General features: G+C 54.5%; 8 protein-coding genes across 8 annotated transcripts; 3 read left to right on the forward strand and 5 right to left on the reverse strand.

The window, feature by feature from the left end:
• Window positions 1–98: 98 nt before the first annotated feature.
• On the forward strand, window positions 99–1355 carry J4E78_007561 (uncharacterized protein; the record flags this gene model as incomplete). Its single annotated transcript, XM_049368166.1, has 1 exon — window positions 99–1355. One exon carries the CDS (start codon window positions 99–101, stop codon window positions 1353–1355), a length of 1257 nt encoding a protein of 418 aa, XP_049219820.1.
• Window positions 1356–3160: 1805 nt separating this feature from the next.
• On the reverse strand, window positions 3161–4452 carry J4E78_007562 (uncharacterized protein; the record flags this gene model as incomplete). The annotated part of the gene is made up of 4 exons (XM_049368167.1): window positions 3161–3344; window positions 3394–3562; window positions 3615–4352; window positions 4449–4452. 4 exons carry the CDS (start codon window positions 4450–4452, stop codon window positions 3161–3163), a joined length of 1095 nt encoding a protein of 364 aa, XP_049219821.1.
• Window positions 4453–5753: 1301 nt separating this feature from the next.
• On the reverse strand, window positions 5754–6930 carry J4E78_007563 (uncharacterized protein; the record flags this gene model as incomplete). Its single annotated transcript, XM_049368168.1, has 3 exons — window positions 5754–6136; window positions 6190–6304; window positions 6361–6930. 3 exons carry the CDS (start codon window positions 6928–6930, stop codon window positions 5754–5756), a joined length of 1068 nt encoding a protein of 355 aa, XP_049219822.1.
• A 1631-nt stretch (window positions 6931–8561) lies between these two features.
• On the forward strand, window positions 8562–10459 carry J4E78_007564 (uncharacterized protein; the record flags this gene model as incomplete). The annotated part of the gene is made up of 5 exons (XM_049368169.1): window positions 8562–8947; window positions 9011–9633; window positions 9740–10112; window positions 10177–10230; window positions 10288–10459. The coding sequence occupies 5 exons, from the start codon at window positions 8562–8564 to the stop codon at window positions 10457–10459; spliced, it is 1608 nt and encodes a 535-aa protein (XP_049219823.1).
• A 539-nt stretch (window positions 10460–10998) lies between these two features.
• Window positions 10999–14985, forward strand: J4E78_007565 (uncharacterized protein; the record flags this gene model as incomplete). Its single annotated transcript, XM_049368170.1, has 5 exons — window positions 10999–12844; window positions 13259–13457; window positions 13522–13595; window positions 13658–13869; window positions 14095–14985. 5 exons carry the CDS (start codon window positions 10999–11001, stop codon window positions 14983–14985), a joined length of 3222 nt encoding a protein of 1073 aa, XP_049219824.1.
• A 327-nt stretch (window positions 14986–15312) lies between these two features.
• Window positions 15313–17830, reverse strand: MEF1 (Elongation factor G, mitochondrial; the record flags this gene model as incomplete). Its single annotated transcript, XM_049368171.1, has 3 exons — window positions 15313–16218; window positions 16267–17554; window positions 17622–17830. The coding sequence occupies 3 exons, from the start codon at window positions 17828–17830 to the stop codon at window positions 15313–15315; spliced, it is 2403 nt and encodes an 800-aa protein (XP_049219825.1).
• A 511-nt stretch (window positions 17831–18341) lies between these two features.
• Window positions 18342–20514, reverse strand: J4E78_007567 (uncharacterized protein; the record flags this gene model as incomplete). The annotated part of the gene is made up of 2 exons (XM_049368172.1): window positions 18342–18975; window positions 19025–20514. 2 exons carry the CDS (start codon window positions 20512–20514, stop codon window positions 18342–18344), a joined length of 2124 nt encoding a protein of 707 aa, XP_049219826.1.
• Window positions 20515–21312: 798 nt separating this feature from the next.
• On the reverse strand, window positions 21313–24042 carry J4E78_007568 (uncharacterized protein; the record flags this gene model as incomplete). Its single annotated transcript, XM_049368173.1, has 3 exons — window positions 21313–23438; window positions 23491–23868; window positions 23937–24042. 3 exons carry the CDS (start codon window positions 24040–24042, stop codon window positions 21313–21315), a joined length of 2610 nt encoding a protein of 869 aa, XP_049219827.1.
• Between the last annotated feature and the right edge of the window lie 2277 nt (window positions 24043–26319).

The raw sequence follows: 26319 nt of genomic DNA on the forward strand, positions 1-26319 counted from the left end.
AGTATCTTTTGCACGACTAGCAGGGCTAGCTCATCCACATTCTCTTCGATTTTAACATTCTACTGTCGTTGTACGATATCACTACTACCATCATCAACATGTCTCTCCGATCTATCTTCATGGCTGCGGCTGCCATTTTCGCTACTTCCAACGCTCACATGATCATGAAATCTCCTGTACCATACAGTGCAGATAAAATCGACAACGCACCCATCACCGCATCGCAATACCCGTGCAAGTCTAATCTTGGCTTCACTGTCTCGACTATGAACTCGATGGCTGTCGGTCAAAAGCAATCACTCACTTTCTCTGGAAGTGCTGTTCACGGGGGTGGCTCGTGCCAGCTCAGCGTCACTACAGACACCGAACCTACAAAGGATTCCGTCTTCAAGGTCATCAAGTCTATCGAGGGTGGCTGCCCTGGTATCGACGGACCCGAGGCTTTCGACTTCGAGCTTCCTGACAGCATCCCCAACGGCAAAGCTACCTTTGCTTGGACATGGTTCGCCAAGTTGAGTGGCGGCCCAGAGATGTATATGAACTGCGCACCCATCGAGGTTACTGGTGGTGCCAGCGACAAGTCCAAGTTCGACGCCCTTCCAGATATGCTCGTCGCCAACATTGCATCAACCACTTGCAAGCAGGAAGTCAGCAAGGACTTGAAGTTCCCCAACCCTGGTTCAAACCTCCAAAGTGGTGCAGATGCCGGCAATGTTGTTGACCCCAGTGGCGACTGCGGATCTACTGGTACTACACCCTCTGATCCTTCTGAGCCATCTTCCCCTGCTGGTGGCCAGTCCTCAGCTGCTCCCTCATCTCCTGCTGGTGGAGAGCCATCTGCAGCTCCCACTTCTGCAAACGATGGTCAGTACCATCCTGCTCCTACCACCCCCGCCGCGGGTCAGCCATCTGCCGTTCCCACATCTGTTGCTGGTGGCGAGTCATCTGCTCTCCCGCCCAATGGCGGGGGTGTCTTCGCTCCTGGAGCATCTAGCGCTGCATCTATCGCTCCCCCAGCCGTACCCACAGTGCCATCGACGTCCACCACACTCGTTACTGTTACCGCCTCACCCACTGCTCCCTCTCCGGTCGCACCCACCGTTCCTGCTGGAACCGGCTCTCCTGCCGCTCCTTCTATGCCTTCAACTCCTTCAGCTGGTGGCGCGGGCACTTGCACCGAGAACGGCTCTGTGGTCTGCAACGGCGCCGATCAATTTGGTCTCTGCAACAACGGCGAGGTCGTCTGGCAAGCCGTCGCAGCCGGCACAACCTGTGTCAACGGCAGCATCACAAAGCGTGGTTACAACGGACGCATCGCTCGTCCTCGTTGGTCCAGCCGCCGCGTTGTCAACTAAACGCACAATGCCTCATGATACGCATCGCTCACGACACATGTTGAAACATAACTGCATTCACACATTCGTTTCTTCCACCGTTTTCGACTGGGAATGTGGTCTGGGACCGAACTTTCCGCTGTACATAACCAAAGCTTTTCTTCGCATCTATTGGCGTTCTGTGTTGGGACTTTTCGAAATTTTCGAACGAACACTAAGGGGCCTGAGTATCGACAGGGTCACAAGGATGCCTGCCGGTAGCCAAAATCACCCTCGGTTTAGAAGCCTTAGAAATGAAACACGATTTCTGATACCATGCCTTTTCCGATTTAATTGCGTGACTGTAGCATCTGTCGTTACTAATGTGTATTGAAATCGGCTGAGAGGTAATTTCAGTTGTCGAAATAGTGGGCGTTGTTGGTTGATTGACAGCTTGATGATCCTACAATTCGTTCATTTCACATCACACAAAACTTGCTCCCGTTAACCATCTCGTTTATCTATCACAACACTATCAGCCCCATGTCTACCCAGCATGCGCACAAACATATCCCATTCTCTCATCCACTACAGTCCACCCTCGAATATCCATCCGCCTCCCTGAGCCAGATCACTAATCAGGCTCAGAGCGCGGATGTCTTAAACCTCGCATGCCTGACCATCACAGGGCCCTCGAAACCCGGACCCCGGCATCAAAGCCGCACAAGCATCATCCCACGACAAATGATGTGAATCATCTTAGATCTGGAAATAGAATTAGGCTTGCTCAGCCACTATAATAGCTAGTGTCAGGTACTAAGCGCTTGATGTCCATGGAGTGGGGTTGGTGGGGGTGTGGCGCAGTATGGACGAAAAAGGCGAGGGCGATGTTTCCAAAGTTGGGATATGCCTAGACGCAGAGCGATTGGGCGATACAAAGAATGCCTTTGGTGTTTGCAAAGTGTGGTGCGCTCATAAGTGGAGAGACTAAGCCCCAGGGCAGGTTAGTAGTTCAGAAGTAAATATGTCTTCATTGCGCGTATTATTCAACTCCAAATCAACCCAGAACCTTTGAATGCCAAGTATATCCTTCGCAGGAGCCAAGACTCGCAAAGCTATCGGTCGGACAGAATGTTGTGCGAGTCCTTCTTTGCACTGGCAGACTATCGTCGGAAACCCTATGTCGCTGGTGAAGCTGTTAGCTGTTTGGTCGAAGCCACAGAACAAGCTTTCGTCGATACAGCTCGATAAGTTCGCGGCTTGAGGAATGGTCGATAGTGCCCAGGTGCCATGGGGGAAAGTTGCATTGCTCAGCTTTGGAACCTGTTTAAGGCAGTGACGCGTTGTGCAGGAACTTAGCTGCTCTAGATAACAGAAACGATAAAGAGGTGTACAGAGCGATAGAGCACGAATAGTAAGATTATGAAAGCTATGTGAAGCTGGCTTCTGAGCTTATGATGTCATGATCCAGATACTCATGTCAGCTATTGAAATGACCGTGCCATTATAAACTTGATAGCAACTTTTGTGACCGCACAAATCCAAGGGCATTTTACCGTCGCTTACCGATTGTGGCATGGTGGCAAAGAGGGACCAACCCCTATTTCGTGCCGTGGCGATCGGCAGGATTGAGACGAACTCCGGGGCCATCATCGATTTCATCCCAGCCATCAAGCCCATGTTATAAGCGACCCTTACTGCAGACCCTTTGATTTGTGTGAAGTATCTAAGTGTACCGCTCTTCGATTCGGGATATCTACCCCCCGTGGAGTGTGTCCGCCAGACCTGGCCGAATGCGGCTAGCGGCGCAAATTTCCTCAGAAATGCGGGACAGCGGTGTGAAGTTTTCAGGCCTTGGCCCAATGCACTACTCCTGGCTCGCTCGAGGGGCGAGCTTCCACGTACTTGGCAGTAGTGAAGGCTTCCCATAGGTCCGCGAGGAAAGATGTCTTCTTTTGCGCAATGTACTTGTCCCCAAGCAACGGCGCAATGGCAAACGTAGCCTCTTCGCAGTGATAGAAGGGAATGCGCCTGGGCTGTCAGTTTCAGATCCAACACTAGTTAAAGCGAATCTACTTACGGGAAGATGTGATGCACGACATGGTATTCAATGATGCCGTGAAAGATGTGGCGTCCAATAAAGCCGAATTCGCGATCCACAGTGGACATGGCGCCCTTCTGGTAAGTCCAGGCCCCATCTTCGTAATGAGGCGCTTCTGGGTGCGTGTGGTGGAGATAAGTGATAGCGACTTGCATGGTTAGTGAATGCTGTTTACACGGTTGGGCCAAAAAGATGCTTACCGATCCAATGGTTCATCCAGAGGTAAGGAAGACCGTACAAGAAGAAAGTGTTTCGGTAGCCTAGGGTCTGGGCGACTTGATAGAGGACTGCAAAGACGGCCACGATGCCTGCGTTGGATAGAAGGACGTATGGCTGCTCTTGACGAGTGAAGACGGGCGAAGTGGGATCGAGATGGCTTTGCTTGTAGGTCGGCACGGTGGATCGACGGCCTCTGGTAAGGCTTTGTGCGCCAGCTCCTGCGTTGATCAGGATGTAGGCTGGCCATCCGAAGAGCTGGTGAATCGCCAGAGTGAAGAGACTGACGATGGGTGTATCCGCCGCGTCGTGGTCCACGAGGCGTGTCAAGAAGCTCGGTTCGGCCTTTGACTCGGAGGTTGGCTTGCGGTTGGGCACGAAGACGGTGTCCTTGTCCATGTGGTTTGCGTAACGGTGATGACGGGAATGGCTGAACTTCCACGAGAAGAATGGGACAAGAAGAATGCTGTGAAGGACCCAACCAACTGCCGCATTGACTTGGAGATGGCTTGAGAAGGAGTCGTGGCCACATTCGTGGGCCAAAATCCAAAGCCCTGTGAAGAACAGACCTTGGACAAAACTGTAGAGGACCCAGAGCGGAATGGCCCAAGACGACTCAAGACGTGTCAAGCAGACGGCAGAGTAGAACAAGGCGCTGACCGCCACGAGGTCTCGTGCAACGTACGAAAGGGATCTCAGAAGAGAGCGTTCGAAGCATTTTTCTGGGATGGCTTCTCGAAGAGCCTTGATTCCGGGCACAGAGGCATCTCCAACCGGTGCCATGTCCGGCGAGGTGAGCGTCTGGGTTGTGGTTGCACTCATGGTGGGTGGTGGAGGAAGAATGTGAGAGAGACGGAGAAAGGAAGAGGAAGGGAGAGGGCACGATTATCTACTCAGACGACAAAGCTGCACAGTCCTAAAGGGCCCTTGGTGCGTTCTCAACAAGGCAAGACGAAGACGCTCAGTGGATCAGATTGGACCCCTATGTGGAGTACAGTGTTGCGGAAAGTACCTAGGTAAGTCCTGGACTTAGCTTTGGAGACAAAGCTTTAGTCTAGAGCGGCCCGACGATAAAATCGAGGGATGGAATGCTGGAGCGGCACGCAAGGCCCGTTTACGCGCAAAAGTCGGTGTGAAAGATCAAGAGCAACCAAACGGCGTCCGCGTAATTGCTCCTTTACTCGACAGGGCTGGGCGGCCGTTGGAACGGTCTACACATGGCTGCCAATCTCGTACCCAACGTGAACAAGACTGCAGATCTCATTCGCGTCAGCGACCCACATGGAACCAGGAGTGTTTGCTCAGTTTCGGCGGTTTTCATATCGCAGGTTCTGGCCTAGCTATGCAAACCATGTATATACCATTGATAAGTACCGGAGAAACTGTTTGGGATTGAGTTTGCGCAACACGGCGGCTCAAAACGGCTTTTTACACGCCATGGCGTCCGTTGCCACGCTTATCTCACGGCGCGAGGGCCCGTATGCTCAACAGACGCATCCTAGCCATAGAAAGCAGGAGGGAGGAGTCTTTGTCTGGGTAGCAAGCAGACTAATGCTACCACTGTGGGGTCCCGATGTCGTGGTCGCAGGAAAAAAAGGGTTCAGGCACATTTGCTGGACCCTGGAACTAGCTCCGAAACGACTTGGCGCCTCGGTAATCTCTACCGCCTGTGCGCCTCCACGCGCCCTCGGCTCTTCGCCTCTTCGTCGTCCATTTAACCATACTTTAACTTTCGGCGGCCATGCTCAGTGACCTCGGGATGCTGTACCTCGATTCTCTGCATGCCGTTGCTGCAAACCTAATCGGCCGGCGCGAGAACGCACGAGAATGTCGTATGGGGTATTCCGACACGCACGGGCCACCTCACCTGGGTAGCATCATCTACACCGGACACTTTGGTCTTCTCGCCAAGCGTGCCCGATATCTCCCTTTGACCCGATGCACGTTTGGGATGACGCTGTCCTGCAGTCAACAGGCATCGCCAACATCACCATCGTTTTGTGTCTCTCGTCTCGAAGCACGTCATGTGTTATCTTGGCTAGCTTATGTACAACATGGGTCCGTATAGCCGTATTCGCACCGACTAGCCTCCGCACTCATCGAGCCGCTTGACAGCTTCCGCTTCACAGCTTCGATAGCGCACTAACCTCTTCCACGAAGCCTCGCTCCCACGTCTCGAGTCCTGCTCTGGGGCACCAACCCAGTCTCTTAGCGATTTCACTGCGAGTCCTGCATGTGCTTGCGAACCCCAGCTCAGCGACTTGCTCAACACCACCAGTCAAGAGTTTGGCTCCATCGGCGAGACAAACAGACTTTACCGTGTTACTCTTGACTACGCCGGCGTCGAATGCTGCATTGGCAACCGCCTGCGACACCTCGATCCACGTGTGACGCCCATGTGCGCTGAAAACAACGCCTTGTTTCCCCTTGGGCAGAGAAGCGCCTCCCTTTGACAAGATCTCCACGAGTACCAGCTCGTAGAGCTCTGCCAGGTCCTCGATATGAACTAGAGCAAGAGATCAGCGTGCGTTTGTGACAGAGATTCGGCGGTAATAGTACCGTTGTCCCACACGCCCTTGCCGTCACCGATAACGATGGCTTCCCCTTCAGAGATCGCCGCTCGGGCCAATCGAGGAACTTGCAGACTACGCTTATTCCACAAGCCCGTTCCAACCTAGACGAGGTGTCAATATCGTGCGGGGCCGCAGTTTGCGGGGAGGCGTCGCTCACCCCGTAGATCAATGGAGACATGAGAACGACAGTCTTCACGCCTGACTCGAGTCCAGCATCTATCATGCCAAGCTCCGTTGTGCGTTGAATGTACTTTTTTACTGTGTTGCGCGACTTCTCATACGCATAGATGTTGTCCCCCGAGTCGTCGAATTCCAGATCGGGTTTTGATTCAACGTGAACACCCGAGAGTGGCTGGTCCGCAAGGTTCGAGACACCTGAAGTGTGGACCATCCAAGCATCTTTGCCAGTGGACTTCTGGCGCAACGAAAGACCCTCGATAAAGGCCGCAGCACTGGCGAGATGATAACCGAGCGTCATGTTGAAGATGACGTCGTACTGACTTGCTATCTCGACAAGGCGGTCAGTATCGTCCAGACCTTCGAAGCCGATAACCTTGACCTTGTCACCAAACGCAGCGTGGAGCTGTGCAACTCTTTCTTGGCCTCGAACGAGACACGTAATATCAGCGTCTTTGATCGCTGCATGTTTGCTGCGAAGCAGTTGGTGGAGCACACTGCCCCCAATGTATCCTGTGACGCCGGCAAGCAGAATCCTTTCCCGAGCCATGATTGGAAGATACGACAACGTGATACAAGTACGAGATATCGGCGATGATGATATATTGGCGGTCCGAGGATTGCCTGGGAAACCTGCCTACTTTTGAAGTGATGATTACTAAGAGGGTATTCAGACAACGGCTGGGTCAATACTATGCACCTCGACATACCTGCTCTGCGTGGGCGAAAGACATCATCTTGCCCGGGGCCTCGCACTCCAATGGAGGCAGCGGAGTTCTCTCCGGAACTTTGCTTTGCATCGGTACTGCATTCCCGCCGTTGGAACTTTGTCTTAACAAAGTTTCGCTATTCTCCCGATACGGCCCGCTCCATCGGCATGATAACACATCTAGCTGCTGACGCGGCTGAATACAAACTCAACACCCTTGGTGACTGCACTACACAACTGTAGCATGGAAGAATTTAGAGTCATGCAGCTAGGGCAAAGTCCTTCATCTCAGACACCCATATCTCCGAATAACGCATATGGCATTCATCGGCCTCATTCAACATGATACCTCATGATAGCTGCAGCGGTGCGGGCCGAATACCAAGATCACTGCAAGCAGGCTTCCTACATCCCAGTCGCCTTGATTGTCTGGTGTTCCTTATGCGAAGATAGTTTTTGGCATCGTTCGTGTCGTTAGTATTGCGATAATCAGAGGTGACTCGTGGTCTGTGGGCTACGATGCAAAGAGGATAGACCAAATGTAATTAGAGTACGACACCACGCGCACATAGACCGTGTTGTCAGCACACACCAAGCTCTCACCGACCTGGGGGCGATCCCCAATGACCTGAACCCAGGCCCGGTGCCCAAAGTCAACACCATCCTCGTGGGGTTTGTCACATGTCAGTGGATGTTACCGTATTACGGCAACTACTTGTTTGGTGCAACAAGTGCCGATTGAGATAAGACGACGCAAAAAGCCAAGTCCTGAGCACCCAATAGCCACGGAAAACCAGTCAGCTTACTCTGACCGGCCGTCTAGCTAGCGTCGGCCGACTGCCGAAGTATCTACCTGGATATGACGAGGAACGTGGGCGAAGTCAAACAGAGAATGAAGCTAGAAACACATGCACTGACGTTACGTGCATAGGGCGAACAGTCCTTGAAGTTAATCGACACTACGCTACGTCACTGAGGCTGAGATCCGTTGTATTCAACAGCCTCAAGTCTAGTCGCATTGCCGACGAAACTTGTGCCCATGATGCTTCCGGGTTAAAACTTGTCTGTAGTCTCGTTGAAAGAGTCGGTATATTCACTGAGTCATTTACCCTACTGCCGGTCGGTTTTCGGTACCAGACTTGTGGGGGTCTAGTTTACCCTCCACTGATCAGCCTGCGATCTAGCAACTAGTGTATGGCAATCGTCTGGGGACTCTGTATCAACCTAGCTTTGAGGGTCTCCAGGTTCTAACCACGGCGATCCCCAACGTGCGTGAAATTGGCGGGATCGCAGGGGGAGTGACTTCGGGAGAGTATTATAGCGATTGATCAAACGACCTGACTATAAGACGCCACTTCCACGTTAGGAGCCGTTAATCCAACGCTTCATCTCATACCTCTTCATCGTATCTACCTTGATCGCTCACAATGAACGTCTCTACTCCAACTTTTCCATGGCATCTCATGCCGACCATGGACTCTCTCCCTTCTGCAGAGCAGTTCTCCACCATCGAGATGCACCCGCGCAATATAGTCGCAAGTCTCTTGGCCATAGTGATCAGCTTTTCTTACCTTCGATCTGTTACGAAAAAGACTGGCCTTGAGCGCTTCCCCGGACCGTGGTATGCGCCCTATACGGCCCTGCATCTGCGATGGCTCTTCGCTCGTGGCACGATCCACGAATATGTCGAGAAGATGCACAAGCAGTACGGCGATGTCATCCGTTTGGGACCAAGACAGCTCTGGATCTCTGATAAGGGAGCTATGAAGCAGATTCTTCTTACGATTGATCTACCCAAGGTTACCATGTATGCTGAGATCTCGAGAGACAGAAAAAGTCCCGGTCTCTTTGGAGAGATGTAAGTATCAGTCTCCCGTATTTCCTTGCGAAAACGACGGTAGCTGACGCCGAAAACCCACAGCCGCCCCGTTCCCCACCGCAACCTCAAGAAGTTCCTCAGCCCAGCTTTCACTGTCTCTTCTGTCGACAAGCTAGACACGTTCTTCAAAGCGTGCACATCGATCTTGCTCAGCAACTACTACACTGAAGTCGACAAGGCTATCGCTCAAGATGCCAAGTCCAACCCCAACGGCGACTTCGAGACTGACCTTATGCGTGACTTGCACTGTCTTGCGCTAGACATCATGGGCGAGTCGTCATTTGGTAAGGGCTTCGGGCAGATCGACAAGATCTTCGATCCCAGCAAGCTGTTGTCCGGCAGGGACAAGCGCTGGAGCAAGATTCCCGACGCCATCTTCAATGGTCAGGCGAAGAGGTATGGGTTGGTCTTTGTGAAGAGATTCCTCAGGCGCATGGGATATGAGTGGGAGGTTGATTGGCCCAAGGAGATGACGTCTGCGATTTGCGAACTCGTCGACGAACGCGCGGCAGCTCAGGGAGGACACGAGAACAGGAAACGCATCGATGTCCTCCAGCACATGTTGGACGAGGGCGCGCGACCAGACACGGGAGAGCGTATGTCGAACCAGGACATCATCGATCAGATGTCTGAGCTCCTTCTCGCTGGATCGGAAACCACGTCTGGTACGTTAGATTCGTCCATGCCCCATTGCCACTCCTTAGCTCCTAGGTTGCGGCCTTCAAGTTTCCCTCTCCACCGCGCATCATAGTAGCTAACGAGGCGCCTTAGGAACCATGGCATGCCTGTTTGTGGAACTCGCACGAACCCCCGCCGCTCTCGAAAAGCTACTCGCTTCTCTTCCCGTCCTTGGCCCCAATGACCCCATCCTAGACTCAAAGACGGTGCGCACAGACCCACAATATCGCTACCTCGAAGCCTGTCTGAAGGAGAACCTGCGTATGAACCCCATTGCCTCGGAACTGGGTCGCCGTACCACAGACCAAGGCCACAACATCAACGGCAACGAGATTCCGCCTTACACGATTGTGTCGGCCAGCTACAGAGCGCTCCATCGTGATGAGAGGTACTGGCCTCAGGCGGAGAGGTTCTGGCCGGAGCGGTGGCTGGAAGGTGAGGAAAGAGAGGACGCACCCGAACCTGAGTAAGTCGCCCTTGGTGATGAGACGAGAGATTCGATGTGGACATTTTCTAACGTGAGATTGTAGTCTGGATGCTTACTTTCCATTCTCCAACGGCCGACACAATTGTATCGGACAAAAGTATGTTACCTTGCCCCTCATCTTCTGCTGCAGCAGCGCACTAACATGCATGGCCAGCTTCGCATACGCAGAGATGCGCACAGTCTCGGCCAATCTTCTTTCTCGCTTTGCTCTCGAGGAGGCTGGATACCAGCAGATCCAACTCCGGCAATTCATCACGATGCAGTTCCATGATGGCAAGTGGAGAGTTGTGCTGAAGCCCCGCTGGAAGGATGCTGCGAAGGCTTAATGCGCGAGCTTTCGCGTCGCTACTGCAGCATGTTGGGGTGGACTGCGTTGAGCGGGAAGCACTCGATTGAAGAACAGATTGAAGAACAGATTGAAAGAAAGGGGAAAGCGCGAAGCAGGACCATTCTCCAGTTTGAGGGCACATTCCTTTTCTCTTTTGGGTAGTGCGACTAGACAGTAGAAGGCACAATTTGATTGATTCCACCACCAACTCCCGTGCTCGTCTGCTCTCTTGCAACATGACATGGCTCTGGACTGAAGCGTGAGGCGAGCGGAGGCAGCGGAGGCAGCGGAGTCAGGCTGCATGAAGGCAAGGATATCGACCCGGGCTGTGGACAGAGGCTCGGGCTTATCTCGCAGCCTGCAGCCAAGGCCGAAGTAGCAGCGCATGCCGTCAGCGAGCGTGAGGCAGCCCTGGAGTGCCGGAGGCTAGCGCGCCGCTGCACGGGAGCGCGTCAGGGCAACTCCGCAGCAACAGCAACAGCCTTGTGCACGACACCATGGCCATGGCCACGACCCCGACCCCGACCCGCACACGACATGTCTGAGCCCCGACGGTCGACGAGGGCGCGCGCCCGCGAAGACGCCGCCCCGGCTGCCCCCGACACGCCCAACGACAAGCCCGCCAAAGCCGCCAAAGCCGCCCTGAAGCGCAAGCGGACCAGCCTCGCCGTCAAAGACGCGCCGCCCTCGACGCCCGTTGCTGAGGGCGCGCCGCTGCCCCCACGACAGACGCTGCCCCTCCAGCTGGTCGACGGCGCGCCGCTGCCCACACTGCGCGAGCCACAGCCCCTCCACCTTCCATCGAGCGAATGGCAGACGATCCAGCAGAGCCGCGTCCTCGAGACGTCCTTCGAGCGCTCCAAAGCTGTCTGGCTGTCTGGCGCCAACTTTCGCACCTTCCATGCCCACTTCAACCAGCCCAAGAAGCTGGCCGACCGCACCGACGAGGACAAGGCCAAGACGGCGAGACAGAAGGAGCTGCTCAAGAACTTCCCCCAGGTCGGTGCCGACCGGGTGAGCGTGAAGCTCGTCATAGAGCCGCACACGCTGCCTATTCGCCTCTACGGCCCGCGCGAGGTGGGCAGACCAGCACAGAAAAAGCCTCCCGCGCCATCGCCCTATGCTCCCTGGCCAAACCACAACCAGCCCAACCAACACACCAAATACCAGGGTGGCCAGCCCATACAGCAGAAGCCCCAGCCACGCCCACCCCAGCCCCCCAAACCTGTCCAGGCCGCGCCTCCGCCTCAGGCCCCCGCAGCCCCCGCCCCCGATCCCGTCATACACATGCTCGCCGCGAGAGCAGGAACAGATCCCGAGCTGAAGGCTGTCATGAAGATAGTCGCCGCTGGCTCGGCAAGCAAGGAGCAGCTCGAGTTCTTCCAGACACACATCAACGAATTGACGGCGATTCTGGCCAGGCAGAAGGAGGAAAAAGCGCCCAAACCAACTCCGCCAACGCAACCCCCCAAATCTACGCCGCCGCCTCCAGCACCGAAACACACAGCTCCTCCTCCGCTTCCCCGCCCAGTCCAGCCAGTCCAACAGCCTCTGCAGCCCAGCACGCCCAAGCCGTACAGTCCGGTCCCGCCACAGGGACAGATGCAGCAACCCTCGCCTACACAACAGCCATATCCACCCTATCCGAACAACTTCAGCAAACCGCCGCAATACCACCCGCCGCCGCAACTATCGACCTACAACCCACCCCCGAGGACAACATATCGCCCGTTGGTCTTCAGTTTTGTCCATGGCAGCGAAGACAAGTTTTACTTCCCTTCGTATAGTTTCATGGAATGGCTTCCCAATGGCACAGGTGCAAAGCTGTCCTTCCTCATCACCAAGATGAAGCCAAGGCCGGATCCAGTCGTCAAACCTCCGTCTGCCTCTGCTCAAAAGTCAATGCCAACGCCGATTCCGACTCTCGGTACTGCGACTAATGCTATGCCTGACGCACCCCCACCGAATGCCATCATACCAACACCCAGCCCCACCAACCCTGCTTTTGCGTCCATACAACCCGCCGCATCAGCCCCCTCGGCAACCTTCGTGCCGCCTAAACCGCCCCAACGAATCGAAGATTTTGACGAGATGAACGAGATAGACAACATTGAATTCTACCAGCCAGTTACTGTCCTTCTACTGATCGAGCACGATGAAGGCGACGAAATCGCAAGCGCCTTGCCGCGCTCGATACGACCACCGCATGTCGTGGATAAATACATGAACGAGGTGTTTGATAAGTGCAAAAGGGCAGAGGAGACGTATCTAGCCTTCAGACTGCCCAAAGACGGCGATGAGTTGCCAGAGAAGAGAATAAGGAGCGGCGACGTGACGCCTGCGGTTGCAACGCCGACTCAGGACGTCGCCATGGGAGGGATGGGTGGGTCTGCCAGTAGTATGGCAGAAAAGAAGAAAGCTGGACGGCCTAAGAAGAGTCTTGTATGAGATCGTCTGATCGTGTGCCGATATTGTGGAATCCTTGGAATAGTCTTGCGGTGTGTATGAGTACAAATGATACCCATTTCTTAGCGTCAAACTACACACATTCTGCTCCGGTATCGCGTGTCATTGATATACGGTTGCGAGATACGTGAGACGGTATTGTCTGAAGCATGCTCTTCGTTACACATGAGATCCGGAGCTGCCATCGCTCAACTCCGATGCCAAGATCTTCGCTGCGGCCTGCTTATCCTAGTTAGATCACCCGCAGCTGCCTATCTCCATGCATCTGTGCCCTTCGCGCGCTCCATTTCCGCAACGTCACCATAATCCTTTTTGCTTTACCTGAGTCCAGTGCTACGGTCGCAGTACTTTCTCTGCGTCGACATTCCCGACAGTATAAAGTATTTAGGCAGCGCAAGACCACGTCCTGTGACTGAAATCATGCCCAACCTCAAAGCCATCTTTACAAAAGCGTACTGGACATTTGCCATTCTAGGCATTGTCTGGGCCGCGTTTGTGGGCCTATTGGTCAATCCCACGGTACAAAGGCAGTACGTTTTGCTCTCATCATGACAGATGAGATGATGTTTGGAGTCGATTCTAATGTCTTCTCAGCGCTCTCTATGCCCATAAATTTCACACGGGGTTCTACCACAACGTGACGAATCCCGAAGAATTCGGCTTTGCGAGTAAGTGCATCTGTAACTCTTCCTCGATTTGTTCTATCGCTGTACTAAGTACCCATGTGTAGAGGGGCAAGTACAACCCTTTTGGCTTACTACAGCGGATCAAGAGAAGCTCTTTTGCTGGCATGTACTTCCTCTAGATGTTTATCTGGAGAATGAACATGAGCTTTTTACTGCTGCTGTTTCGGGGGAAGTTGCAGAGGAATTGAAGGGAACGATAGGAGAGAAGCTGTTGAGCAGCGACCCGGAAAGTAGGGTTGTGGTCAACTTTCATGGTGTAGGTTGTGCTTTCTTTCGATTCTTGACTTTCGGTTTGGCATGCTGTCCCTTTCTTTCCAGAGTCTTTGGTCTTATCACATCTCAAACTCTCATCTCAGACTATATCGACTCTTCTTTCTTAGTTTTACATGGTTTCTCCCTCATTCTTCCGTCACTTCATCCACCGTTAACTCTTCTTAATATTTCCAGCTTATCTATCACTCATTCTAATCCACCCAAACAGAACGCTGGCCACATAGCCCAAGGTTACCGCCCCTCAACCTACCGCTCCGTCTCTGGCATCCCAAAAACTCACCTCGTAACCTGCGACTACCGGGGCTTCGGTCTCTCCACGCTCACACACTCCCCGCATATCCCCACTGAAAGCGGTCTAATAGCCGACGCCTTAAGCCTGATTTCCTACATCACCTCGGACCTCTCTCATTCAAGCACACGCACCGTTCTCCTGGGCCAGAGCCTCGGCACCGCCGTAACAGCCGCCAGCGCGCTCTACTTCACCAATTCCACCTCCGAGCACCTCCCATTGGCCATTACATCCCCATCTGTAACATTCAAACCATCCCGTAACTTTGAAGGTTTCGCCGGCATCGTCCTAGTAGCCCCCTTCACCTCGCTCCCCCAACTCCTCAAGACCTACAAAATCGGCGGCGTTCTCCCCATCCTAAAACCACTGCAAGGCTACCCCAGGATAGCAAACTATCTATCCACTCGCATCGTCGACCACTGGCCCACCCTCACCCGCCTACGCGCCCTCATCTCCACCGCCTCAGCCAACAAGTCCGGTTTCCACATTACTCTCCTGCACGCACGAAACGACCAGGATATCACGTACTGGGAATCTGAAGCGTTGTTCCAGCCACTGGCTACGCAAATGTTGACGGAAGAAGGGGTTGTGGCGGAGGAGGAGAGGAGAACGATTCAAGGGGCGAATAGGGTCAAGAGGGGTGCTTTTGCGTATAAGAAGGTCGAGGACGACAAGGGAGATAGGATGGTGGAGTTGGAGGTTGTGAGGTATGGAGGGCATAATGAAGTGGTGGGGTGGACGCAGGTTAGTCTTGCGATTAGGAGGGCGTTTGTGAGGAAGACGATGAGGCCGGGGTTGGACGTTGAGTAGGTTTTGGAGGAAGGGGTAAGTTACATTGGTTCTACCTGGGTTTGTTGAATTGAAGAAGAAGACGGAGAAGCAGCTGGATGGAGCTGGATGGAGCTGTTGAGGGGATATCATTCGTCGTCATATGGCGGTGTTGTTTACAACATTACATGTACAATACTTCTACACCTTTCTACCAATCCCACAAGAATACGCCAGACGTCCGCCAATGTAGATAAATCGATGTATGTCATCAGCACTCGAATCATCCAGGGAGCTCGTTGTACCAACACCGAGCTTTTCCACGGCCCCTATCCTGTTTCAACTCCGATTGAGCTTAGGAGGCTAATCTTACGCATTCCTAGCCTGCTGTTCCTTCTCGTACTTTGCCACAAGCTCCTTCTGCAGCTGCGGCGGCGCGGGACTGTAATGGCTAAACTCCATGCTAAACTCCCCCTTACCCTGCGTACTAGCACGCAACTGGCTGCTAAAGCCAAACATGCTGTTCAAACTGCAATCCGCATAGACAGTAAAGTCCTCCGGACCAATCTCCGTATCGTTGATAACAGCATTGCGCTTATTCAGAAGACCAACAACAGAACCCTGGAACTCATTCGGCGCCGTGATGGTCGTCTTCATAAGCGGCTCAAGTACCTGAGGCGCACCGGCCTGGAAAGCTTTGCGGAAAGCTTGCTGGGTGGCCATTTTGAAGGCCATTTCCGAGGAATCGACAGCGTGGGTAGCTCCGTCGTTGATGATCATGGAAGTACCCAAAACCTTATGGCCGAGAAGCGGGCCCTTGGCCGTGGAGGCCATGAAGCCCTTTTCACAGGCGAAGAGGAACTTCTCGGAGATGGTGCCTCCGGAAATCTGTTGCTCGAACTTGTTCTCACCAGCAGCTTCGCTTGGCTCCATCCAGCCGACTACTCGCGCGTAATCTCCTGACCCACCACTCTGCTTCTTGAGCGTGTGGTCGAAGTTGACGCGCTTGGTCATTGTCTCGCGGTAGGCGACTTGTGGTTGTCCGGTTTCGCACTCGACGCGGTATTCGCGGCGCATGCGCTCGACATAGATGTCCAGATGTAGTTCTCCCATACCGGAGATGATGGTCTCTTGCGATTCGGGGTCGGTATGGACTCGGAATGTAGGGTCTTCGCGCGTGAAGCGGCTCATGGCTTTGCTAAAGTTGGGTGTGTCTTTGGTGTGCTTGGGCTTGATTGATAGGGAGATGACGGGTTCGGGTACGAACATGGAGGTCTATCGTGTCAGCTTGAAGATATGATAACAATAGTCTTAAAGTCTTACCATGGTGTATCCAAGATTACCGTCAGTGAAGGTATCTCCAGACGCGCAGTCAACACCGAACACGGCACAGATTTCTCCAGCACCAATTTCCTGGATTTCCTCCATGTCGTTGGAGTGCATGCGCACAATCTTCGGTATCCTGACCTTCTTGTCTGACCTCGCGTTGAATACATTCATTCCCTTTCTGAGCGTACCCTGGTACACACGGATGTATGTCAATTGTCCAAAACTACTTTCTTCTAGCTTGAAAGCCAGACCGACAAATGGCAAAGAGTTGTATGATACCAGCTTGACCGGTGCCTCTGCTCGCTTCTTGTCCAGTGCCATGTTCTCGACTTCGGAGGGGTTTGGTAGGTAGTCGCAAACAGCGTCGAGCATTGGTTGGACGGATTTGTCTGCAAGCGCGGAGCCCATCATAACCGGGGTGAACTTGAGGGAGATGGTGGCTCGTCGAATCGCAGCCTTGATCTGGTGAATTGTCGGTTCCTGCTCGTCCAAGAAAAGCTCTGCGATCTCATCGTCGACATCTGCAAGTGTTTCGATGAGCTTCTGCCTCTTCTCCTTGCAGAGCTCAACAATATCCGCAGGTATCTCGTCGGTCTCCCTAATGGTCTCGCCCTTGGGTCCTTCGTTGTAAATCGCCTTCATCCTGACCAGATCCACAACACCCAAAAAGCCATCCTCGCGGCCGATGGGTACTTGGAGAGCCGCAGCCGGTATGCGAAGCTTCTGGTTGATCTGTTCGACAGCCTTCCACGGGTTGGCTCCCATACGATCCATCTTGTTCACAAAGGAAATCCTTGGAATGTTGTACCGCCTCATCTGCCTGTCGACTGTGATGGTCTGACTTTGCACTCCGCTGACAGCACACAGGATCATGACGGCTCCATCAAGGACTCGCAGTGCTCTCTCTACCTCGATTGTAAAGTCGATGTGACCGGGGGTGTCAATCAAGTTGATGTGGTATTTCTGGTCCTTTCCTTCATCGTCCTTCTTGATCCAGTCACAGAAGGTCGCAGCAGACTGGATAGTGATGCCCTTCTCACGCTCGAGATCCATAGAGTCCATCTTGGCACCCACAGCATCTTTGCCGCGTACCTCGTGTATGGCGTTGATTCGGCCGGTGTAGAAGAGGACGCGTTCGGTGGCGGTGGTCTTGCCGGAGTCGATGTGTGCTGCGATGCCGATGTTTCGCACTCGCGATAGTCGCTCCCATTCGACAGGGTCTAGGTTCTCGACGATTTTCTCTTGCGTCAAGGTAGAGGGGTCTTCCTTTGCTTGCTCCAGCCTATATGACGTTCAATCAGCCTTCCATTGCTCTCTGGCCGTCACAGAACAAACATGGCAGCACATACACTTGCGCAGCCGCAGACTGCCATCTTCGTTGTGGCTTCGTGGTGTGGGCCCCTATCCATGTGTCTGTCTTGGTGCCGTTGGTATAGGGCGTGCGCGTTGCCGCAATGGTCGAAAGAGCGCATCGTGAAGGCGTCGCAACCGAGCGTGCTGAAGAGCGAAGACTGCTCGTGGCAAGTGCTTGCGCCCGGAAAAGAGACTGAACCCTCATCTTGAACAAAGGGGCGACGCGGGGTCTGCTGTCGCTTCGCAATGTCGAATTGCCCGCCAGGAAAAAGTTGGGCCATCGGAGTTTCGGCGGAGGTGCCAGTCACGTGTCGACGTGTGCCCGCCCACCCTACCATAGGCATTGCACGAGTGGACAAGTAGACAGAAAGCCATCTTGGAGTGAAGAATGGGATTGTAATCTAATAGTGATGTCTGCCAGATTCTGCGAAGCCTATCGCTAAAGAACAACTATGCACGCAATAGTCCTATCCAAACCCACCTCCGCTCCATGTCCTTAGGTATCCGCCCAAATATCAGTTACGCCAAACAATCGCTCCAGAAAATGCTGTTGAGAAGTGAAAGAAGATGGGAGCCATACAGCTCCGCGCACATAACATCGCCCATAGTTGTGCAAGATGGCATGGTACGGCAACCTAAGACTTGACCAAGTGTTGCAGGAATACATACGATTTGAGAAATGTATACGCCTAGGTCAGAGGCATAATGGCCCTCGTCTACCGGACCGTCTCCTCTGGGAAGTTGGGTGTCTGGAGTTCTGCAACTGACGAGTCTACCTCTTGAACTGGAGTGGCTGGTTTCTGCGATTCGTGTGTTGGCTCATTGGCGATAGGCTCCTCGGTTGTCCGATCGCCATGTTCAGATTCCTTTGCGGGCTCATCTCCATCCTTGTGCTCCTCAGAATTTCCGTTCGTAACCACTGCTCTGGCCTTGGACACGACCTCTTCCGCCTTCTTCTTCCCCTTTTGTAGAGTGCCGATCTTGGAAGCGGCAGGAGCCTTACGCGGTGGTGATGACGGCTTTTCATGGGGCTTATCGTGTGTCTTGCTGGAGCTGGCGGCCGTGGGTCGCATCATGCGCTCGAGGAAGCCTCCTTTAGGAGCAGCACTTGCGGTTGAGGTGCGCGATTCAGGTCGTTTGGGCGCAGGGGGTGCGATGGAAGGGCGCGAAGTCTTTGGTGCCGGGGCCTTGGGTGTAGGACGGGTGTTGGTGGAGGGCTTGCGTGTGACCTTGGGCTCCTCGCCATGTTTGGCAGCCGAGGCAGCCGTCGGCGCAGTCAGACGGGTTGGTAAACCGACTGGACGAGTAGGAGACTTTGGGGCTGGCTTCTTAAAGCCTGTTGGGGACGTGCTGTAGCGTTGTTAGCATTGGCGCATTGTCCCACGTGGCTCTGTCATACCTTTTGCGGGGGGCGGAAGTAGTGGGCTTGGGAATGGCAGGCTTCTTGTTCTCCACAGGTGCGGCCGCAGGCTTGGTCTTGGAGGCAGCAGCAGCAGTGGATGCCGTCGCTGAGGACGCAGATGTTGCAGGTCGCAGAGAGGTGCGGCTGGTCTTAGCAGTTGGAACCTTTGCGGCTGGAACCTTTGTTGTGGGAGCCTTGGCAACGGGGGCCTTGACAGGCTCCTTGGGGGCTGCGGGCTTTGTGGTCTTCGCAGCTGGACTAGGCTTGATGGTGGGTGCGGCCGTCTTGGGTTTCGTAGGGGTCTTGGGTGCTGCTTTAGGTAGCGGGCTTTTGGCAGGGGCGGCGGGAGCCTTGGCAGGTTTGGCAGTCGAGATGGCAGCGGGCTTCCTGATCTCGGGCTTCTTGAGCCCAGGAGTTCCATTAGCCTTGGCCTTGGTTACAACAGGTGTGGCTGCTTCTGAAGCAGGTTCGGTGCTCGGGGCCATTACTGCTTCAGCCGGCGCAGGAGCGGTCGCGTCGGGAACAGCGGCTTCGTCGGCAGGCGCAGCAGGTCGTAGAGCAAGCTCCTCTTGAGCACCCGTCACTGCCTTGTCTGTATTCTCGGCGGGCTGAGCAGCGGCTGGGGCCGGGGCAGAGGGCTCCTCGGTGGCAGCAGCTTCAGCTTGCACAGCTTCGGCTTCCTCTGCAATGGCAGCTTCCTCGATGACAGCGGCCTCCTCTGCGATGGCGTTCTCCTCAGCAACAACGGCATCGTCATCGACGGCAGCGTCCGGCAGAGCAGGCTTGTCTTCGTCCACGACAGCCTCCTCGGTGGGCGCGGCAGGTCTCAGGGCGACATCCTCCTGCGCGCCTGTAGTAGCCTTGTCCGGGTTCTCGGCAGGCTGGGCAGGTGCTGCTTCTGGCGCGGGGACTGGAGCGGTCTCGACAGCGCTCTCGGTGGACTCGGCTGGTGTCTCGTCGACTGGCACTTCTTCCAGCTCCGGAGCCGGCACAGCGACGTCGGCGGCAGCAGACTCCGGAAAGTCGGAGCCCTTCATGATGGAGCCCAGGTTGGGCATGTTGGTGGGTGTGTCGTCGCGGATGGGCGGCGCGGGCATGGAGGACTCGCGCGACGCGACGGCCTGCTCGGGCACGGCCTCGGGGATGGCGATGCTCTGGCGGCGCTGCTCCTTCTCCTCGCTGACGACCTTCTTGAGCTCGGCCAGCTCGTCGGTCCTGTCGTGGCTCACGCGGAAGCTCTCGCGGCGGGTCGCGTTGACGCTGTTGGAGGGCGTGCCCTTGGTCTGGCCGAGGTCGGTCGAGGCGTGGGCGGGCGTGGGCGTGGGCTCGACCGAGACAAACGAGGCGCGCACCTTGGACTTGGGACGCTCTTCGCCGCCGTCGGTCGCGGCTGCCGTGTCTGTCGGGGAGCGGCCGCGGGGCTCAGGCGAGGCAGCGGCGTTGCCGTTCTCGAACATGGCGCGGAGGTTGCGCACGCCGTTGGACATGGCTGCAGGGGGACGAGGCGAGCGTCAGTGGTGCTGGGGCGGCGGGCGTGGGAGCAGAGGGTTATAGGATACGTGGGAGATGGCCGTGGCCGCGCCTGAAACCCGGCCAATTTGTTTATGTACACGCAGTGACGGCGGCGCGACAGGGTTCTCGGGCGTTGCACAGGGAGGCTGCAACTTACAACAATGGACAATGCTAATCAACTCGCGTTCAGGAACAAGGGCGGTGACAATGGGGAACCCCTGGGGACGTCGGTCGAGCAGGAAGGAGTCGCTGGTGCTCCCGAGTAACCAAGACAACTGCCCAAAGCATCATAGCTCCAGTGACGTCTGGCCTCGCCCTCGCCCAGCACAGCACAACAGTGCGCACTGCACATGCATTGTATAATCTTTCATTTCGACTCCGCATTCAATCCTCAGCCCCTGGAAGCCTCTCGCTGCACATCCGCCAGTCCTCCCTTCACTGCACACACCGCTCATTGCCAATGCCGCATCGTCTGGCAGCCGACAACGACTATCTTCGTCGGCACCACGCGAGAAAAAGAAAAAGGCTCCGATGCCATTGGCAGCTGCACGCGAATGCCACGGATGAAATGTCAGTGCCACGCCAATCATGTCGCATATGGGCGCAATTCCCTCGTCATTTCCTGGCTGTGGCCAATCAGCGATGATCCTCCTTTCCAGTCCTCGTCGAGCCCGCACCTAAACACACGTGACGCATAGAGCAGCGCTTGAACAGCCGGACATGTTGGTAAAGCAGGAACGAACGGGTATCGAATTCAGAACATTAAACGCAGTTCACACAGGACTGTCCAAATCACCCTCACAGCTTCCACTGGCCGTCCCACACCTCAGATGCAGATCATCCGACGCAGCACCAATCCAGACTCCATAATCACCGCCAACAGCAGGAATCACCCAGTTCTGCGACACTACATCCCACACACTAAGATCCTTTCTTGTGACCCTCAGGCTAAGCGTCTGGCTAGCCCCGGCCTCCAGTTCCCTCGTCTTTTCAAAGTCACGAAGCTGAATGACGGGTGTGTCGACTGTGCTCTCGTTGGGGAACTGGATGTACAGTTGTGCGACGGCCTTGCCCGCGCGGCTTCCCGTGTTGGTGACGCTGACGGTGATGTCGTATGCCGTGTCGAATAGAGCAGGGTTTCCTCCTTGTGCGCCACCAGCTGGTAGACCAGGTTTCTGCTCGTTTGAGTAACCCGTGGGGTATGGGTATGTCGAAGTCGAGTTGCCAATCTTGGCTGCGGCATCGGCATCGTTCTTGTCGAGCCACGAGTAGAGGTAGCGCCAGATGCGGTTGAAGTTCTCTGGCCAGTACGCCTCGGAAGCCGGAGGGATGGCGGTTGAGTAGGTGGGTGTCTCGCCCTTCGCGGGACGAGCTGGCGGCGCGGCTGTAAGCCGAGTTACTGGAGTAATGGTCGCGTTGGCGAATGAGAACGACGTGTAGCTGAGTCCGTGACCGAAGGCGTACCGAGGTGTGATATTGGCCTTGTGGAAGTGACGGTAGTCGATGTAGAGACCCTCGGTGAAGGTATCCTGTGGTTGCCCAATCTGATATCCGACAAGGCTCAAAGACTGGGGGTAATCATCTTCGGAGTTGGGGAGAGTGTACGGCAGATGGCCTGATGGAGACACATCGCCGTAGAGAACCTGCATCAGTGAGTCTCCTGCTTCTTGGCCAGGCAGATGGGCGAAGAGGACGGCTTTGACCGAAGGTAGATCGTGCCATTGATCCATGAGAATGGGACCGACGGTATGTACCACAACCACAACGTTGGAGTACTTGGCTGCTACGTCCCTGATAAGCTTATCGCCATTGTGCCATAGGTTAAGGTTCGAAGAAGTCCGATCTCCTGGGTTGTTCTCAACAGTAATATAGTTTTCGCCAGAGTCTGCAGTCACAAAGACGACGGCAGTGTCGCTCGGCGATGGGTTCGAGTTTCCTGGGAAGGAATCCGTATTGAAGAACTGATAGTTGGCGCCACGGGTCTTGAAGCCGTCGATCGGGCTGTTCATGTAGGGGTATCTCGCTGAGCCAGATCCCCATCCCATTCCTAGTGTGCCTTTGTTGCATCCTTGGTCCGCGCACGAGTTTATCCCGTCGGGGTTCTTCTCCGCGTCTGTGCCAAAGATCTTCAGGGTACCGTTGGAAGACAGAGGTAGCAAGCCGTCCTGATTCTTCAAGAGTGTGATAGCATCGCGGGCCACTTCACGAGCGACCTCTGCATGGTTGCCCTGAACATCCACAAACTCATTCACGATACCTTGAGGCGAGATAAGAGCGCCTGGATAAAGAGGACCCTCGGCGTTCTGAGTGTTGGCATCGAAATTGGGTCGCGGGTAGTCCTGGTCCTGGCCCATCTTGAAGTAGGTGGCAAGAATGCGTGTGACAGCATCGTTCAAGCGGTCCACTGGGAGAGATCCGTTGAGAATGGCACGCGACTGCTCGTACATCCAGTAAGAGTTGCCAAAGAGTGGAATGGTGTGGATGTCTCCAGGCATGGACATGTCAAGTCCTGCGAGCGCCGAAGCGACACCGGAGATCTGAGCAAGCCAGTCAGACATGACGAAGCCCTGGAAACCGAGCTCCTCCTTCAATATACCGTTGATCAAGTAACTGTTCTGCGAGCATGCACTTCCGTTGACAGCGTTGTAAGCAATCATGACGGCACCAACGCCGGAACGTACACCCTCAGCAAATGGCCAAAGATAGAGCTCATGAAGCGTGCGATCGTCCAAATTCGATGAAATGCCAGGCTTGACCAGGTTGTACATGCGGTACTCTTCCTGCTCGTTTGCGATCAGATGCTTGATTGTGGCTATGACGCCCGTGCTCTGGATGCCTTCGATGGAAAGAGCTCCACCAAAAGCCTGGAGAACAGGATCTGAGCCGAATCCTTCCCAGTCTTTGTCTCTGTTAGCTCAAACATCAAGGCTGGCTTCTGTTGATGCACTTACTTCTACCGCCACGCGGTTTACGTCCTAGCGGACCGACCGACGGTCCGAGATGAACGTTTACTCCCTTGCCACGGAACTCTTCGCCGATCGCAACACCACGACGATAGAGAAGATCCTTGTCCCATGTGGCTCCCACCGTGATGCCGGCAGGGAAGGCAGTGTTGTGATCCGTGTTTCTGACACCTAGAGGTCCGTCCTGCAAGCAGAGCTGAGGGATGCCTACTCTTTCTGCGCTGCCTGTGTTTCCGACGCATCTTCCCATGAAGATTCCACTACCGGCTGTAAGGTTGGTCTTTTCGGCAAGTGTCATGTTCGAAACAAGAAGAGATGCCTTTCGGTAGCTCTCAGTCCAGTCCGATGCCCATCCTCCATGGGGAGCTATGTAGAATCAGTATCGCTATGCTCGGTACAAAACTAGTCGGTCGATGTTATCTCCGATAACTTACCTGGGTAATATGGTGCCGCAACATATCCAGCTGGAACAGGATCACGTCGCTGAAGAGCAGCACCAGCGGCGAGTGTAGAGAAACATAGGACAAGAGAGGGAATCATGATGAAGGAATGACTGTAGATCAGCGAGTGAGCGTCAAGGAGGACGGTAGCCTACAACTAGGCATGGGAAGGAGATCACGGTCCTTTGTATAAAGAGCCCCTGCTTGAGCCAAATCCAACCCCGCAACACCAAGCCGGTATGGATATCGCATTTCTACCAAAACTAAGCGTGCACTAGCCATGGTGTTGTATAGTGATAGACACGGTGGGTAACGCGCATGACGGAAACAGGCATAAGACCGAGTAGTATTGTCGTGCGTCAAGGCTCAATGCTGGGGTCAAGGATTTAGGCCGGCTAATGATCGGATGCTCAAAAGGCGCATGACAATCTCGGAAGGGACTGCAGCTGTTACACAACCGCTAGGGGCAGCGCCATACGCCTGAGACAACCCAACTCTTCTTAACAGAGAAAGTACAAAGAGAAACGTCCTCGCTCACGAAGAAAAGTACATGCCTAATGTATATTCAAAGTGATTGGTCTTGAATTGATATTCGTATCTCGTGTAGAGTGCTAAGTTCAAGACTGGAGTACAAAGTCGTTGTATTGCCAAGCTGGCGGTCTCCTACAAGCTGCCTGTATAGGTGCACCACGATCCGATCCGATCGAGTGTAGATTGCGAAGGCTTTGTCCAATGCGCCACGTGCAGCCATAGCAGTCATGCGGCACGTTGCGTCGAAGCCATGATCGTAGCTGAGTGTATTCGTCTTCAGCCACATCAACGGTCCTATCACATGTCAAGATACCCGTTGGCTCGGACAGTGGATGAAGGGGTTGCGGGGTGGAGATGAAGACGACAAGGAGGATCGTGATGATGGACAGGGGCAAGGCGACCTCGGCTGCACTGGCGTATCCCCTTTCTGCTTCCGGCACACCCATCGAGCTTGTTCTCCGCCAACCACCACGCGTGTGGACCTATGATCTCATGTTCAAATCACACCGGCATTATGCAAAGTAGCAGGTACCGAGATGGAGTATTGGATGCGATCTTAGCATACACCAACCGGGCTGCTGGCTCGACTCGAATCCGAGTCATCGATCAAGGCCCCGGGGCAAATCTTGCCGAGTAGAGAGACAACTGGAAGCGGTGCCGTGGAAGAGTAACCTTGCCCCTTTGAAGTGCTGAGCGGTAAACACAAACCCAATGTTTCGCTTCACAAAAATGAGCACCTACAACGTGATTATCAAATCATCAGACGCCAGAGGTACTCAACTCATGAGAAGTCGCCCAACCGCCTGTGGCATTGAGGCTAACAGGCTGGACGTTTTCGAATGTTCGTGCAACGAAAGCAAAAGGCCATAGCGGAACTCCAAGTTCCGCGAATGACTTGGGTCTGGTAGCTATGCAAGCCCGAAGTTGATCCGACATGTTCAGCGAGTTGGGGACCAAGCGAACGCGCCTGCTACGATGGTTGTAAAGCATACAGTATACTCGGAGAGGACCTCGGGACCATCGGGGCACACGACAGTTGGTTCAACAGAGTGACCAGCTGGATGGGTACCGAAACACATTCGTTGGGGTACTGAGCAGTTGCTATTCTTAATGGACCATACCCAACTTCGATCCAGAATGTTTATTGCTATTCTCCGGGCACACGGTGCGGAGTGCTCTTTCCGCGGTTTAATGGTGAATGAATTGCAATGAGTGACGATGTTGGGGTGAGGAGGCTTGGTGCATGCTGTTTATCGATTCTGGTGAGTTCGGATGCCGAGGTTGGGGCTGTGTGAAAGGCCACCTGGGCACGCTGCAGCGTCAGACGAACGCTTCTCTGGTACGACATGACCGCTTGTCGAACCGAGAAATTCTTTGTATGATGCACTACCGAAACGCATTTTCTAGTCATCTACGGCTTGGCTATGCCCTTACTTAGAATACCTACATAGTAAAGCGCGGCATTGCTGCACCCACACAGGTCTGCAGGTGCCGTCGAATCCGATGCAGCTGCAAGCGACGCGGTACCGCACTTGCGAAACACTGCTACAGCACGTCAGGCATTGATCTCCAAAGCTCCAGTTCGTCAGAGGCACAGCAACGGCCGGCAGCAGTTCGCGGGCGCTTCTCATGGGAGCCTTGGACAGAACGTGCTTTCGGTTCTTCCCGCGGTCCCGCTGTGATGTGAATTCGTGTTTGCTGAGACCCACAACCCACACTCGCCCATCCAGTGGCCGCGCCTATCGTGAGCGCCTCGCGGGCTATCGGGCGGCCGCATATTCTTTTTGCGTCTTGAGGTCGGCTATTCTCAAGCCCTCCAAGGTTCCCTTGAACTCCCCGAGCTCAG

This window comes from Alternaria triticimaculans, assembly GCF_023758025.1.
Source record: "Alternaria triticimaculans strain BMP 0046 chromosome Unknown scaffold_12, whole genome shotgun sequence".
Lineage (NCBI taxonomy): Eukaryota > Fungi > Ascomycota > Dothideomycetes > Pleosporales > Pleosporaceae > Alternaria > Alternaria triticimaculans.